The sequence below is a fragment of the Castor canadensis genome, chromosome X, assembly GCF_047511655.1.
Source record: "Castor canadensis chromosome X, mCasCan1.hap1v2, whole genome shotgun sequence".
Taxonomy (NCBI): domain Eukaryota; kingdom Metazoa; phylum Chordata; class Mammalia; order Rodentia; family Castoridae; genus Castor; species Castor canadensis.
Window position 1 is genome coordinate 69,170,570 of NC_133405.1, and position 18,356 is coordinate 69,188,925.

The 18,356-nt window shown below is 36.2% G+C and overlaps 1 protein-coding gene across 1 annotated transcript in view; it reads left to right on the forward strand.

Annotated features, from left to right (window-relative positions):
- The first annotated feature begins 7,410 nt into the window (after window positions 1–7,410).
- Rps6ka6 (ribosomal protein S6 kinase A6) overlaps window positions 7,411–18,356 on the forward strand; it is a 190,545-nt gene continuing 179,599 nt past the window's right edge. The window contains exon 1 of the mRNA XM_074064384.1: window positions 7,411–7,568. Within this exon, the coding sequence (XP_073920485.1) occupies window positions 7,458–7,568 (111 nt within the window). The 5' untranslated portion in view covers window positions 7,411–7,457. The remainder of the gene's footprint in view (window positions 7,569–18,356) is intronic.

Here is an 18,356-nt window from a genome sequence, read left to right on the forward strand (position 1 = left end):
GTTACTCTCTACTTTCTTGCTTTTTCTTTTCCTGTAGTTTGGTGCTGCCTGTCCTTTCATGGTTATATTGCATTTCACTTTCTGTGTGCAGAATCCTTTGAAGAATCTTTTGTAGTGGTGGGTTTGTGGTCACATATTATTTTAGTTTCTGCTTAAACATGGAAGACTTTTATTGTTCTATCTATTTTGAATGATAGTTTTGCTGGGTAGAGTATCCTGGGGTTGAAGTTATTTTCATTCAGTGCTTGTAAGATCTCTCCCCAAGCTCTTCTTGCTTTTAATGTTTCTGTTGAGAAGTCTGCTGTGATTTTGATGGGTTTACCTTTGTATGTTATTTGTTTTTTCTCTCTTACAGCCTTCAATATTCTTTCCCTAGTTTCTGAACTTGTTTTAATGATGATATGCTGTGGGGTATTTCTATTTTGATCTGGTCTGTTTGGTGTTTTGGAGGCCTCTTGCATCTGTATGGGAATAGCTTTCACTAGATTTGGGAAATTTTCTGTTATTATTTTGTTGAATATATTTTGCATTCCCTTTGCTTGCACCTCTTCTCCTTCTTCAATACCCACGATTCTCAGGTTTGGTCTTTTGATGGAGTCGGTGAGTTCTTGCATTTTCTTTTCACAGGTCTTGAGTTGTTTAACTAATAGTTCTTTGTTTTTTCCTATAAATACCATTTCATTTTCGAGTTCTGAGATTCTGTCTTCTGTTTGTTCTGTTCTGCTGGATTGGCCTTCTGTTTTGTTTTGCAATTCTGTTTCATTCTTTTTTCTGAGGTTTTCCATATCTTGGGTCATTTCCTCTTTAATATTGTCTATTTTTGTCCTGAGTTCATTCATTTCTTTATTTATTGTGTTCTTTGTTTCACTTTGGTGTTTATACAGTGCTTCTATGGTTTCCTTTATTTCTTCTTGTGCTTTTTCAAGTTCTCTATTTTTGTTGTCTTGGAATTTCTTGAGTGTCTCCTGTACATTTTGGTTGACCATATCCACTATCATCTCCATAAAATTCTCATGAAGTACCTGTAGTATTTCTTCTTTTAGATTGTGGGCTTCATTGGTTTCTTTGGCATAGTTTATCTTCATTTTGTTGGAGTCTGGATCTGAGTATCTGTTTTCTTCATTTCCCTGTGGTTCCTGTATGAAGTTTTTGCTGTGGGGAAACTGGTTTCCCTGTTTTTTCTGTCTTCCCATCATTCCCCTTGGTGTTGTTATTGTCCCTGTACTGTGTGCAATTAAGTACTTTCTAGCTTGTAATAATAGCAGTGGTGATATTTAGAATGGAAGGTTGAGAGGAGATGGAAAGCCAAGAAGTTAAAGGAAAAGGGCAAAACAAATAAACAAGTAGAAAAATACAAAACAAAGAAACAAACAAAAAAATTTTTCAAAGATATAAACAGAGAGAGATAGTGTACCAATCAACCGTAAGCTGAACAGGCATTAGAGAGACAGAGAGAGGATTGAAAATTAAAGATAAATAAATGAAAAAAATATATATATAAAAAATTAAAAAAATTTAAAAAAATCTCCAAGTTCAAATGCAATAAAGCTTCAGTCTTAATGATTTTGGTGTTCATCCCTCAGCCTCCAATCCTGGAGATGGTGTCTCAGAAGTAGTTCTGTGGTTGTCTCATCAAAGGGGAAAAAGACTGGAAAAGTCAAAATAAAACAAAAGTGCACAAAACAACAACAAAAATACCCCACAAAGTGTCCCAAGTTCAAATGCAATAAAGTTTCAGTAAGTTTTTCAGTATGCACATGTAGTTCGGTTGTTGTCTCATCAAAGGTAGGGAGAGAGAAAAAAAAGATTCTGGAGACAGTTCTGTGAATGGCTTCTGTGGCTGTGGCTTGCCTGCCTGCTGCTGTCAGCCTGCTGTTGCTGGAGGTTTTATTTATGCAGATCTCAGGAGTGAGCTTAACATTCACCTGGCCCCTGCAGGCTTTGTTTACTTAGAGTTCTCCAGTGCTTGAGCCGCTGCTACAAGCTTTCCCCTTTCCAAGCACACTAGGGGAGATGACACTGCACCTGCTTTCTCAGGCTGGCATGTTTATTTATAGTTCATGTGGGAAGTGGGCCTTCTCCCCTCTCCTGTGGAGTTTTCCTCCTACTGCTACTTTTACAAGCTTTCCCACTCCTGCCTTCTCTGGCTGGCTTGTTTATTTACAGCTCACATGGGAAGTGGGCTTACCCCCTCCTGTGGAGTTTTCCTCTCTCCACCACTTTTACAAGCTTTCCCATTCCTGGTTGCTGTGCGTGTGCCTCCTCCGGCCTGGCTAGTTTGTTTACAGTTCTGTGAGGGATTCCACGCCCCCTCTCTTTGGTGCTCAGGGTGCCCCACCCTCTTTGCTATGTGTCTTTTTTGTTTTGGTATTGCTTATTATTCAGTTTTTCTTTTTTCCCTGGGTGGGGGTCATTCTGTCCAGGTGGCTATGCTGATCTGACCCAGGTTTGTCTGTGGGGGTACTGCGTACTGCTTAGCTCACCTTGTGGTCTGTATCTTCCCAAGCCGTCTGGGTGCTGGTGTCTGGCAGCGGCATGGGAGCCCTCCTGTTTTCTCCCTTTAATGTGAATTGGAGATGCTCTGCGCAGGCTGGAGTTGTGGAGAAGTCAAAGTTTTGCCTCTTCTCGGTGGTTTTTCCTGTAAGGTGTATCTCCAGCGTCTCTCCAAGATTTTACTTTAGGAGGCATGCTTTCTGCTTCCTCCCTCTAGCTGCCATCTTGGAATTCCTGCAAAAGAATACTTGATGTGACAAATACTGGAATCTAGATTGAGAAGCTGAGACAGAAATGGTTTCTTCACTATTCTACTTTTCCCCTGACTGGATTTCAAAGGGAGTTGTATCTCAAGCAAGTAGAGAGATGGCAGAATGATGTAATTTCAAGGATTTCCAAATTTGTCAAAATATCAGTAAATTTCAATGAACGGCAGGGCCACTGGGGCTATAGTATAGTCTTATCAAAATGGCAAAAATAGAAATTATGCATAGGAAAAGAATGTTAAATCTAAAATTCTAAATCATTCAAACTAATATTTTAGGAGGAGGGACTTGCCAGAGAAAAGTGGTCACTGTGTAAGTATGTAGGATAACAGAACAAGTAGTAAAACAAAAGTATGTATTTAGATTTAGTGAGATCCTGGAGGCATAATGCAATGTACTAAGGGTAGCTTTGTATATTTTTTCAGCTCTGACTTCAATGGATATGCCAAATTGACTTAGAAGGATAAGAACAGTGAAAAGGGAAAAATTGGTAGGACTTGGTGGCTGACTCAGTATAATGGGTAAAGTTATGAATCATAAATGGGAGAATGTTACCTCTGGAGGAGCGCATAGTTAGGAAAGGAATGTTTATGAGAAAAATATTATGAGTTCTCTTTGGAGTTGAGAAATCTATAGTAATGATTAATAGCTGTGTAAACATTTGCAGCAGAACAATGAGACTGAAAGTAGCCTGAAGATCTGCCTTTGGCTGTGATCAACAGAGATGCTATAAGTCATGAAAATAAATTAAATTTTTAGAGAAAGAGTGAAAAAAGAGCAGGAATATTAAAAGCTAAGTCCACAGAAAGGTGTAGATGGAAGTGAAGTAAATAAAGAATGAGTATGTGGGTAGAAAAGAAAAGAATCAAAACAGTGTTACAGAAGTCAAATGAAGTGTTTCAAAGTGAAGATAATGAGGAACAATATGCCATGTGAGAGAGAATGTGGATTTATTAACAAAATGCTCATTGCTAAACTTTGGGAGGGTAGTTGCCCTAGTGAGTTGGAACAGAAGTAAAACTGAAGAGGTATGTATAGGGAGAGGTTGCATAGAAAGAGTAAGGGAGGAAAAGAAAATAATGTGATAGCAAGAGGGAGCAGTAGGATTAAATTGTAGTTGTTTTCCAGATTGGCCAAACATATGACACCAGGAAGCTGATAAAGATTGAAATATTTGATTATTATTACATGCATACTCTGGTTGTAAAATACTCTAGTTTTTCACCAAATTCATCAAGGCATCAACCAATGAACAGAGCAAATAAAGACCTTTAGTTGATTTGCATTGATGTTACAATATTAATGCTGTAGGCATGACAGCTCATGTTTAATTATTTACCCTGACAATGTTTTTCTTTAATTTCATTTTTTGGAATAGATTCCCAAGAGTTTATATGGCAGTATAAATGATTAGATTATAACCATGCAAGCTAAGTTTGGGGGCTTGGAATGTTCATGATATTTAATGCTTCAAACAAAGCCTTAGTCCTTACAATTCATTTTTCCTGATCCCTCTTTGTGAATGTAGAAATGCAAACTCTTCCTCAATTTTTATAAACACAATTTACTCAGAAGCAGTTCAAATATATAAATATGCTTTGGAACTGAATAAAGAAGCCATATTATTTTCTTTTTCTGTTAGGTCAGAGTAGAAAAATTGTGGAGAAAGGAATGAGTAGCCACTTTGTCAGAAATTAGCCTGTTTTTGTGCCTCATTCTTCATTATCTTTTCCTTTTACCATAGTGGTGAGTAGTGGCAAGGGCACAGCCTTTGACTCAGATTTCAATTCTAGTTTGAGCTATGTCACTAAATAATCTGTGGGCACTTAATTTCTTTGAATTTCAACTTTCTTATCTGAAAATGATAATATCCACTTTGCAGAAATTTGAGGATTTAATGAAGTAACTTATGGAAAAACATCTAACATACTACTTATCCTAGATATTTACCCTTTTCTTCTTCTTCAAACCTAACAACTCTTGTCTATAAAATTGAGTGCTATTTTCATTGTTTTATTCATATCAGTGGTAAATCTTATGACTATAACTCAGTCCAGGGTAACTAACAACCATCAGTTTGGTGGTCTTGGTAATTGATTCTATCAGCTAATGTAAAGAAACATTTTCTTTTATTATTATTATTACTCATTTATTCACATGTGCATAGATTGTTTGGGTCATTTCTCCCTCCAGCCCCTGCCCCCACCCTCTAACCCCCTCCCCACTCCCTTCCAGGCCAAGCCTGTTCTGCACTTTTCTCCAGTTCAGTTGAAGAGTAGAAATAATCAATAATAAGAAAGACATAGCATTTTTGCTAGTTGAGATAAGGACAGCTATACAGAGAGATTCCTAGCATTGCTTTCATGTACAAATGTGTTACAACCCAGGTTGATTCATCTCTAACTGATCTTTACACTGGTTTCTGATCCCCTTCACGTATTGACCTCGGTCATTTTAAGGTTTCTGTATGAATTCCTCTGGAGTGGGGACATCAAATGCTTTCATGTTTTGGGTTTTCTATTTAACCCCATACCTCCCATATATGTTCTCCCCTTGTCATGAAACCCAAGTCCTACAACATTGCTGCATTTGCCCTAGATCTAAAGACTGCATATGAGGGAGAACATACAATTTTTGGTCTTCTGAGTCTGGCTAACCTCGCTCAGAATGATGTTCTCCAGTTCCATCCATTTACTTGCAAATCATAAGATTTCATTTTTCTTCAGGGCTGAGTAAAATTCCATTGTGTATAAATACCACATTTTCTTGATCCATTCATCAGTAGTGGGGCATCTTTGTTGTTTCCATAGCTTGGCTATTGTGAATAGTGCTGCAATAAACATGGGTGTGTAGGTGCCTTTGGAGTAACCTGTGTTGCATTCCTTTGGGTATATCCCCAGGAGTGGGATTGCTGGATCATATGGCCGATCTATGTTTAGATTTTTAAGAAGCCTCCAAATTTTTTTCCAGAGTGGTTGCACCAGCTTGCATACTCACCAGGAGTGTACAAGTGTTCCTTTTTCCCCACATCCTCACCAACACATGTTGTTGGGGTGTTTTTGATGATGGCTATTCTAACAGGGGTGAGGTGGAATCTTAGTGTGGTTTTGATTTGCATTTCCTTTATGGCTAGAGATGGTGAGCATTTTTTCATTAAAGAAACGTTTTCAAAGTGTAACTTTGAAGAATGAAGGAAAAGAAGACTCCATCTTATAGTGGTAACCATATTTACCTTTAATGGGGAGACCTATATTTTCTTCTATTACATTCCATTATTGGATACAGTTGAGAAGTAGAGAGATAGGGGCACATTAGTTTGGTGGAAGAAAATGTTCTATCACTTTTACAGTCCTTAGAATGATAATCTGCCCATTCAGAGTTTGTTTTTCAATCTTTCTCATCACCAAATGTTGCCTAAAAAAAGATAAACCATCTTTTAACCTGTTTATTCAAGATCATTTAAATAAAAATAGTAATAGTGCAAATAAATATTTGAGTGAAATAATTTAATATATGATTGATGATAGCACATCTCCAATTCAATGTCAGCTGCCATAAGTCTTTTTTAGAATTAGGTGGAATATAAATTATAAATAAATAAAATATAAATTCAGTGTCACACTCCAGCTGTCCTTTGTCCCATAAGCACTGTTCGGGTGCTTTAAATTGCAAATTAACTTTATCTATATCCATAGTGCCAGTATCTTTTCTTTTATGGGGCTTGGGATTAAACCCAAGCCCTTATGCCTTCTAAGCAAGTGCTCTACCACTGAGCATACCTTGGTGTTTTTAGACAAGGGTCTCACTAAGTACCCCAGGCTGGCCTTAAATTTGAGATACTCCTGCATCAGCCTCCTGAGTGCTGGGATTGCAGGCATATACCACCACACCTTGCTCCAAGTATGTTTTTAATTAGTAAATATTTAATCTTCCCAAACCCTTAACACTTTTATATAATTTGTTTTAAAGTTTTATCACAAACTTACATTGATATAATAATATACTGGCTTATTATGACTTAATATGTATCAAATGCTAATGACATACTAGATGCTGTCAATTGGGTTCACAGTCCAAGTTGATTATTTATGTTGATATTTGTAGCATCTAAATACTGTATAATTAGGGATAATCTAATTGATAGAGGGGACATTGTCAATTGGCTGGTGGCCCAGAAAGTCTGGGCTGAGTTAGAAGGCTATATTTATGCCAGGAACTGACCAGGCCAGGGATAGACAGTTCTGTGATGGGAATGCCAGGAATTTAAGTAACAAAGTATAAGTGAATGTCCCAGGAAAAAATAGAGGAAGAGGGAATAATGCTGCCCAATTTCCTTTTCTGTTCCCCACAGGCATGTAAAGCCTAGGTTTTGTAAGGTGTAGAATCTTATTTACCTTTCTGAATTCTCTTCCAGTTTTCCAAGAAAAAGATTGACCTAAGAGTTTCTGTTGTTTTTAAAAATATGTGTAACAGTCAGCATAAAATTCTCTCTGCATCCTCAGACAGCAGGGGTATGGTGAGATCTCAAATTCTGGGAACTTCTTCCCCAATTACATCTCTTTCCCTTCTTCACATGTTGAATTGGCCATGTTTCCCAGCTCTTACACTGTTGTACCCTGAGTCATATGGTTTTTTTTTTCTTTCCAGGTTGTGCTACAGGGGAAAACCACTTATAGACAGTACCCACTTTGAGGCACAATGAATTCTAGAAGGACACAAAGTAAAGCATCTGACCATAGGGCCAAATGTAACTTAGGCCTGTGCTGTTGCCTTCCATTCTTCAAACATCAGCCAAGATCTGAGGATCAGGTAAGGGCATCCAGAAGTAAGGCTTTTGTTTTTATTAGGCTCTGGCTAAGGGGCAGAGGAATGGAAAATGTTGAATGTCTTAGACTATGTATAGATACACCAAAATAGGGCAATCTTGTTTGAGACATCTGTAAGGAATTTATACAAGTTCAATGAATGCTGTCTTTGTGGGGGTTGGGGAGGTAGGGTAAGATTGGGATTCCAAACTAATTTGACAAGCTGAAGTGGGTAAAAATAAACAAGACAAAGTCTATTAAATGCAAACTCACTTGAGGAGGAATACCAGATTATGGAAATGAGTACAACATGGTACAGAACTGGTTATGTTGGGCCTGTGTGAGCCATAGGTCAAAAACGCCAGTAATAGAATGTCCTATAGTCATAAATAGTGAACATTATCTTATATATAGTTATGTTAATAGCATGAAAGGACTGAGATGCAATCTTGATATAGTCTGTGTTAGTTGGGTTTTCATCATGTCTTCCATAGGGAATAATGAATTCACTTTCTACATGTGAAACCCAAGTACAATGTGGAGTATTTAGAGAAGGTCCAGTGTAAGCAAGCCAGAATGATTCTTTTGAAAGTCTTAGAAAGTTATTCTTGTAAAGGAAGCCTAAGCAAACTGAAGGGTTAGTTTAACCACAAGTCTTCAAATAATTGGAGATATATCATATTAGAAGGTAGAAGGGGTGGAACAGACAGTGTTCAGCATTTATTTCTAAGACAGACCAGATGAGATGAGCTATAATTATAGTGGGGATAAGTCAAAGGTTTGTTTTCTATGTAACATACCTCCTTGCTCCACAATACTGAAAAGTTAGAATTATTTAAAAGTTTAGAATTATTTAAAAGGATAGATTTTTAAAAATTCCCCTGTGAGATGTATCTCTGAATAATAAAAATAGCTGGCTTAATGAGATGATTTCAGAACTGACCATCCATATGGCAAAGTGGGTCTATTAGTAGATTTTGGAAAGCCCTTTAAGTAATACAAGTCTGTGAAATAAGGTTCTTTTGCCAGTTCAAAGGGGGAAAATTGTATTCCTAAACAACCATTTTGTTTCTCATAATAATTTAGATAGCATTTGACGCTGTGGTGTTTTGATTTATTTATTTTATGTTTTTGGCTATACTGGGGTTTGAACTCAGGGCCTCACACTTGCTAGGCAGGCACTTTACTATTTGAGCCACTCCACCAGTCCTTATGGTGTTTTTAAACAGTGTCATAGATTTTAAGATTTTCCAGACCTCTTTTACATTTGTAAATATTTAACACCAATCTTTTTGCCAGTTTTCAATGGGCCTACACATTTGTCATTTGTTTGTCCTGATTTCCTAGGCTATGTTCTAGCAAAATAAAAATTATATATATGAAAATATTTCTAGTTAATTATCACATTTCTGGTTTATCAGATTTTTCTAGTTTTTATTCTATCTCTAGAAGATGTTTGTGAAAATTGGTTGAAATAAAGTAGGCTGCTAAAGTGTTATCAACTCCTTTTTAATTTTGTACTGACATAAATTCTTACAACATAAACTTACTTCAAGAGATAAAGCCAGAAATTGGAGAAAAGTGAGAAATTTTAATATGCTACTAACTTACTGAGTGTATATGATTGAGCGCTGTGGTAGACATGCTAAAGGGATGTTTATTTTTCATTCTTCCATTTTCATCATAGCTTTATCTAAATGTACCAGGCTGAATAACCAAACAACGGGTAATTTCAGGTAATTAGCCACTTGTTTGAACTTAAAGATAATCAACACTCATTTTTTACTTTTTTTCCCATTGAAATGTTCAGTGGAAATTTCACTCAATTAGTTGCTTCACACAAAGCAAAGTGGAGAATTACAGCAATTATCCACATGATTTAAACAAAAAGATGACCTCTTTGACCTCAATTATAGTACCTGAATATTTTAAACAAAATTTGAGTTTTGCAAAACTCAAAAATGTTGTTAAATATTTACAAATGTAACAGAAGACTGCCTAAATTCTCAACTTCTCCATTGATTTATGTGATCTATACATTAACTGAAATTAGTGCTGATAAATAAAATAAACAATGTACTTATTCTTGATAAGAAAGATATTGCTTGAACACAGATAGAAATTTAAATTTTTCCTTATTAGGAAAGGGGAAAAGTTGACAAATCCAAGCTGTCTCTTGTATCTACTGTTGTAGTATTACACCAAATTATTTTCAGAGAATATATCATTATTTGCAGAGAATATACAACATGCTATTATGCTACTATAATGGATAATGGAGATATCCAGTGGTGAGAAAAAGTAGACTTGGCCCTGCCATCTTATAAATTATGTTTTAGTGAAGGAATTAGATAATAACCAATAATTTCAAAGTAAATGTATCCATACTGACTATGAGTATTATGAAGAAAATGTAGAAGATATTATTGGAGCAAAAAGCAGAAGAATTTTACCTAATCTGTCAGTTAAGAAATCTTACAAGAAGAAGAAACTGCTTGAAATAGGCTATGACAGAAACTCACAGAAATGTGAGTAGATAAAGAGGGGGGAAAGGAGAGGTACAGGAATGGTTTAAGCAGCATGGCATAGTTAGAAAAATATAAACAGGGAATTATCAGAAAATTATCAGAGGTATGTAGGCACGAGTTCATATAGGATCTTGCATTGTCCTGAATTTAGATTTAATCCTGAATGTAACTGAGTATCATTGAAAATATTTAAACCAGGAGGTAACAAGATTATCTATATCTAATCAAATGTATGTGTTAGGGAGATCATCTTACCCTCCTTTCAAAGTCCAACTTAAAAAATCTTAAATTCTAAAGAGATTATTAAGTTAATATTCTGGTAAGAGTTTCCTTTTCCACACGGACAGCAGAGTCTTTTCTATCAGCATTACGGATACATGTTTCAATTGCCTACACTAGATTGTAAAGTTATGAAAGTCAGGAAATATCTCAGTCTCCTCAGTAGTATATCTGCAGGGGTAAGACATCTGTGAGAATTAAAGCCAGAGAGATTAAAAGTGAAAAGTTTCAGAGATCTTGCAAGCTGAACTGCCAGCCTAGGATGGAAAGTAAATCAAGGAGATGACTTGGACAGTCTGAAAGTATTCTAGGTGAGAAATGATGACCGAGAACAGTAAAAGGAGTAATGGAGAGGAGAGAACACATCCAGAAGATTCATTCATACGTGAATTTATTCTTTTGACAAATATTTATTAAACACTTCCTAAGTGCCAGCAGTTAGTATCACTGTTGAAAATATAGAATTGAACAAGACAGATACGGTTCCTGTCCTAGTGATGTTGGATGCAGTGTATCATAGTGGTTCAGAGTATTGGTCCTGGAATTGCTTCAATTAGAACTCAGCTTCTTCTATGTGTTAGTTGTGTGACTGAGGAAAAGTTGTTTAAAGTTTCAAAGCCTTATTTATTAAATCCAGATGTAAATATCATTATCTCACAGTGAGTTCTCAACAAATATTGTAAAATTATTACTGATAAGTGATACAAATATAGAATGCAGAATATTTTCAAAGTGCTTAGCCAGTGATTCTAATCTAGTAGAAGGGATGGGGTTAAGGAAAAGCATTCCTAGGGAAAAGAGTAGAGCAGTTACATTGGGGATCCATGAATTAGTAGTAATTAGCTAAGCAATATTTGAGAAGAAGGTGGAAAAATGGTAAGTCTGGATAGAATTTGGTAAGTGTGGAAAACTTAAAATGAAGCTCATAGGCTATTTTAAGAAGTTTGGATTTTATTTTAGGTACATCAAAGATTAAGTGATGTTTTTCAAAAAAGGAGGTAAGATGGTCTCATTTGCACAGAGCTGACAGAATTTGCCAAGTAGATCTGGGAAATGGGAAAGATAGAGGAATTAAAGGCAACTACAATGTTTCCAGTATGAATTACTGGTGTAATAATGAAGCTAGAACCCAAAAGACCAATAGTGGGATTTTTATGATAGGAAGAAATAATGAATTTGGCTTGTGACACACTGAATTGAGTTAACTGAGGAATTTCATGAAAAGGTGTTTAGAAGGCATCGAAAGACTGTACCTAGAGCCCAGGATAGTGGTCTGGCTAAAGATATTGATTTAGGGGTCATTGATATATAATGCTATGGCTGAAGCTGTAGGTGTAGATGATGGATGGGATCAGAGACAGTGAATGTGTGTGTGTGTGTGTGTGTGTGTGTGTGTGTAATGAAAGGTAAAGAATGTCTATATTTGAGAGGTGCTCAGACAGTTGTCATCATGGAAGGCTGAGGAGGAGTTATGAGGGAAACTGAAGGATACTTTGGGAGACAAGCTAAGACGAAATATATAATAAAACTGAAACATTTTATAGTCTTCCAGAAACAGTCTGAAATGGATTGTTCTGCTGCATGTTTCATTTTGTTTTGTTTTGAGACAAGGTCTCACTATGTCACCCAAGATGGTGTCAAACTCCCAGGTTCTTTCTACCTCCCTTTCTTTCTAACTCCCTTTCTTTCCTTCTTTCCTTCCTTCCTCCTTTCTTTATTTCTTCCCCTTGTTTCTCTTTGTCTTTTTCTTTTTCTCTTTCTCTCTCTGCTAGGGATCAGATGTAGGACCCCAAGCATCATGCTAGGCCAGTGCTCTAAAACCGAATTAGACTCAGGTTGACAGCTAATTTCTTTTGCTATACAAAATAACTACGGATGAGACAGAGACTTGTATACACAATTACTGCTAAGATTTTCCCTGTGGATTTAATCCTAGGCTGGATCAAGAGAGAGGAAAATTTAAATGAATAATCTAATGCAGGAAGTTTATTTATGTCTGGTGGGAACAAATAGTAAGCAAATCCCTAGGGCAGTAGAATTTTATCCGGAGAAATTGGCAACAAGTGAATGTAAAGGGATAGAGGGTGGATTTTGGCAGAAATATCTGTCTTTAAGAGTTTTAAAGGAAGAGCAGATGATTCTGGTCTAAATGGTGCAATGGGAAAAATTTCCAAATACACTAGACATGTGTAGACAAATATTGCTGGCAAGGACTTCCCTTGACATATTGTAAAGCAAGGCAGGTGTTCTGGCTATAAAGAGTCTTAGCCTTGTCTATCTTCCAAAATCTGGCATAGAAAAAACACATTGTGGGGATTATTACAGTGTCTGGAAGAAAATTAAAGAATCTTGGAATTGCCACTCTCTGAATTATCCTTTTTAGATCATTCCAGCCTCCTTGCAGCATTGCATTTGACTGTGGTATTGATTACTCAAGTTCAAAAGGGAAAAAGTACTTGTAATATAAAGTAAGTTTTATATTGTATTTTAATTGGGATTTTCATTCCATAAATTATACTTATTCATTTTATTTAGTTCCAGAGCAGAGTAAAACAGGAAACAATCATAAATGTTTTAGTTATAAACAAATTCTTCTTACCAATGATTGAAAAAGAAGAGCTGCCAGAGTCTGCATCAGTGATGATACACAGTTCATTTTTATAATGGTTATAAAGTCAGGTTGATTAAATATTTTCTGGCAGCTTGATTTTTTATCTCTGAGAACAAGATGGGATTACTTATCATGATGAATGATTATTTCTAAATCTGGATCTTTATGCAAGTAAATAGGACACACTATACACAATAGATATAACTTTAATTTATCCATTATGAACATAAATGAAAACACAGATTATTTTACATGTACAAATAGGACAGTGAAAGTAATCTTCTTCTAAAATTGGAAGCATATTATCTTATAAGCTAGATGGAGATCATCTAATCTAAGCAGAGCCTCTGATAAAGATTTGAGTGTTGGTTCTAATGAAGTTGAGATCAATAATAGTCCATTGTTCCTTTTCCATAATTCACATTAAATAAAGGGATGACAGTAATTCAGGTCTGAGTAGAAGGATGCCATATCAGAGAAAGACAATTGGGACTGGTAAGTATTATTTTTGAGAAGTTAACAAGGATGCAAGGACTGAATAAATTCTAAAGGTTCCACTCACCTATCTAGTCATTTGTGTAGGGTTTATAAAATAGCAAGGTTTTAAATCTCTTTGCAATATAAGGGAAGGGATTCAGCATACCAGAAAGAAAAGCATACTGTAGGTGGATAAGTGGACTGAGTCTGCCTATTGCCAATAACAGATGGTAACCATGGGTGGGCCATTATATATGCCTAACACTCTAACAATCCCTACCTATTTGCCCAAAGCAGGCTGAAAATTTTTGCTGAGTAGATGCATTATATTGATGTTTTTAGGTTACTGGAACTCAATATTACAAAGATAAGTGATTTATTGGAGATTTTATTATAGTCACTACACTTTCAGAAGTTTGAAGAAAGTGTGGCCATAAGCTTCTTTTCTATTTTTATAAATTATTGATGATTTAGATGATATAGATGATTTATAGAAGCTATCCCTTCTATGGCTTAGCCCTTTCTTTACCACAATGACTAAAGGAGAAATATATTTATATTTCACAGTACTAGCTAACCCAGGGAATATAAATGATTAGCATAGAACATGGGCAGAATAGGAAAAATTCTATATGTAACTGGATATTACATGAATCATTTCTTTATTGGAATCAAGGGTCTCATTAGGCCAGGCATGGTGATGTACATTTGTAATCCCAGCTACACAAGAGGTAGAGATAGGAAGATTATGTTTTGAAGCCAGCATAGGCAGAAGTTAGCAAGGCCCTATCTATGAAACAAGCTGGGTATGGTGGTACGTGCCTGTGGTCCTAGCTATTCAGGAGCAGAGATAGAAGGATCATGGTCCAAGGCTTGCTCAGAAAAAAGCACAAAATCCTATCTGAAAAAAAAAAAACCCTAAAGAAGCAAAAGAACTGGGACATGGCTCAAAAGTACTTGCCTAGCAAAAACAGACCTTGGGTTCAATCCTCAGTACCGCCAAAGAACAAAAAGTCTTATCATATGTAATACCCACCCCCACACACATTCCTTGTGTTCAAAGTATGCTATTGGGCAACAAGGCTGTATCATTTCTACCAATTTTATAAACCTGGAAATAGGATTATTTAACATATATGTTCTAAATAATCTAATTTATTCTATTAACATACTCAGTGTTCTAGCATCCTTTTTAAAATAATATTCTATTTTAAGGAGAATAGCAGTCAGAACATAGGTTTACCACTGTTTATGTCAGAATAGTAATTTAGTTAAAAGCATAATGGGCCATATGTAATTAGAGGTGAGTACCTGGAGTTTAACATGCCCAGTGAAGTGGAATGGCCACTCTGGAGTACACTTAGTTGCAGAAAATAAAGACACACTAGGATGTAGTGTCTTTATTGTCTTTATAGGTGGTAATAAAAGTAATATTAGGGAAGTAGTAGGTAAATGTTCATCAAATCAGAGGAGGGACTAAAAGGAAGGGTTTTGGGGACAGGAGAGAGAGTAAGGCAATAAAGAGTAAATGAGAAGAAGACAAAGGAATGGGTGCTGGTCCTGGTAGGAAAGAAATGAAGTAGTAAGAAGAGAATGCAAAGGATGAACAAGGGAAGATTCTTGAGGGGGAAAAAGTGGAATAGAGTATCAAGAGGGAGTGCAAGGGAGCTGAAGGAGCCTGAATCCAGAATGGGGTAGGAAGGCAATACTGGGAGGGGATTGAGAAAGGAAAAAGGAAGATTGAGGGAGGTGGGGTATTGTGGAGGCAACCAACTGGTTATTACAATTTGATGTTTTCTAAGTAAAGAATGGATGGCATCTGTGGATAATTTGGCTTCTATTAATTTGAGTCATTTATTTAATTCTCATTTCTTTGCTCCAGTGAATATAAACAATGTAGCTCTTTAAATCATTTTTGTGTATTGGCAGGGTAAATAAGTTATATGTGTAAAAATGTGATAATAAATAATTATAAATCTTCTGCTACTAATTTACCTTCCAAAAAAACAGGTATAATTAAGATTAAGCAATGAGATAATTAGCAAAGGCATATAGCCACCTGAGCAGACTGCTGTTATGGCTATCATTTGTACTTAAAGAAATTTAAAATATTAATTCATTTTTTAATTGTTCTGCTTGATGGGGGTACATTGTGGCATTTACAAAAGTTCTTAAAATATATCAAATATGTGGGACTTGAATACACCACTTCTACCCTTCTCCTTCATACCTCCCTCCTCCAACTCCTGGAATAGTTCCAACAGATATCATTTTCCATTTACATACATTGTACAGAGAATTTGCACCATATTCACCCTCCTTCACCATTTCCACAACTCCTCCTCCCACTGGTATCAACCCCCAGGCAGGAACTGTTCTGTCCTCCTGTTCTCCGATTTTATATAAGAAAAGAAGTCCTATTTGTCAATCCTTTGTCTGAGTTGCTGAGCCCTTTAAGTTCTATTCAGGAACTCCATTGCCTATGCCTATTGCTTTTAATGTATTCCCTGCTCTTTCCTGCACTAGCTTCAAAGTTCCAAGTCGTACATTGAGGTCCTTAATCCACTTTGAGTTGACACTTGTACAGGGTGAAAGACATGGATCTTGTTTCAATTTTCTGCAGGCAGATATTCAGTTTTCCCAGCAACATTTATTGAAGAGGCTTTCTTTTCTCCATTGTATGTTTTTGGCGCCTTTGTCAAAAATTAGGTGGGGCGGAGCTAGATGGATTCATATCTGGGTGTTCTACTCTGTTCCACTGGTCTTCATGTCTGTTTCTGTGCCAGTACCATGCTGTTTTTATTGCTGTATATCTGTAGTGTAGTTTGAAGTCGGGTATTGTGATACCTCCAGCATTGCTCTTTTTGCTCAGTATTGCCTTGGCTATTTGTGGTCTTTTGTGCTTCCAAATGAACTTTAGGGTTAATTTTTCAATCTCTGTGTTAAATGTCATTGAGATTTTGATGAGAATTGTGTTGAACATGTAGATTGCTTTTGATAGTATAGCCACTTTCACTATGTTGATTCTTCTAATCCATGAGCATGGGAGATCTTTCCACCTTCTGTAATCTTCTTTGATTTCTTTCTGCATTGGTTTGTAGTGTTCCTTGTAGAGGCCATTCAAATCCTTTGTTCAGTTTATTCCTAGGTATTTGATATATTTGAGGCTATTGTAAATGGAATTGTTTTCCTATATTCTTTCTAGTCTGTTCATTGCTATTGTATAGAAAGGCTACTGATTTTTGTAAATTGATTTTGTATCCTGCTAGTTTGCTGAAGCTGTTTATGGTGTCCAAGAGTTTTTTGGGTCTTTTAGGTATAGGATCATATAATCTGCAAATAGGGATAGTTTTACTACTTCCTTTCCAATTTGTATTCCTTTTATTTCTTCTTCCTGCCTTATTGCTCTGGCTAGGAATTCCAAGACTATGTTGAATAGGAGTGGTGAGAATGGACACCCTTGTCATATTTGTGACTTTAGAGGAAATGGCTTCAGTTTTTCCCCATTTATGATGTATGATGTCAGCTATAGGCTTGTCATATATAGCCTTTTCATTCCTTTTTTTCCTAGTTTCATCAGAGCTTTTATTACGAAGGGATGTTGAGTTTTATCAAAAGTTTTTCTGCATCTATTGAGACAATCATGTGGTTTTGTCTTTGCTTATTTTAATATGCTATATTACATTTAATGGTTTGTGTATGTTGAACCATCCCTGCATCCCTCAGATGAAGCTGAGTTGACTATGGTGTATGATCTTTTTGATATGCTGTTAAATTCAGTATGCCAGTATTTTATTGAGGATTTTTGCATCTATATTCATTAAAGAGATTGGCCAGTAATTCTCTCTTTTTGTTGTGTCCTTAGGTTTATGGTGTCATTCAATTCTAGAATTTGTCAATTTTTTGGTCTGGATGACCTATCTATTGGTGATAGAGGAGTACTAAAGTCTCCCACCACCACTGTGTTGGGATCTATCTGTGTTTTAAGTCCAGTAGTGCATGTTTAATGAAGTTGGGTGCTCCAACATTGGGCACATGTAATTTAGCAATTGTTATTTCCTCTTGATGTATTTCTCATTTTGTTAGTATGAAGTGACCTTCTTTTTCTCTTCTGACTAATTTGGATTTGAATTCTACTTTATCTGATATAAGTATTGCTACTCCTGCTTGTTTTGGGGTGGCAATGGCTTGGTAACTCTTCTACTCATTCACCCTAAGACAGTGTTTGCTTCTGTCAATAAGTTGGATTTCTTGTAAACAACAGATTGTCAGGTCTTTGTTTTTAATCCAGTTTGGCAATAGGTGTCTTTTGATGTGGGAGTTGAGGCCATTAACATTCAGTGTTAATATTTAGAAGTATGTGGTAATTCCTGCCACTTAGTTGTTTTTGTTGTTTAAGGATTTGTGTGTGTGTGCAACTAATTCTGTGCTACTCTCTAATTACTTGTCTGGTCTTCTCTTGAGGTTTAATAATTCCCATCCTTTCAAGGTTATGTTTGTTTTCATTTTCTGTTTGTAGGATTCCTTTCAGGATCTTCTGTAGTGGTGGTTTAGTGGTTATCTATTGTTTTAATTTCTGTTTATCCTGGAAAATTTTTTTCCTTTATTGTGCTGGGTGGGGGTACACTGTGGCATTTACAAAGGTCCTTAGAATATATCAACTATATCATACTTGAATTCACCCACCTTACTACTCCCTTTTATCCCCCCTTCCCAAATTCATAGAATAGTTTCAACAGGTATCATTTTTGCATTTACATACATGTGCACACGTTTTTTGCACTATATTCACTCTCTATCCTCTTTCCCCACCACCTCCCCCACCCAATGGTGCCATACACACACACACACGCACACACACGCACACTCCCACACAGGATATCCTGGAAGATATTTA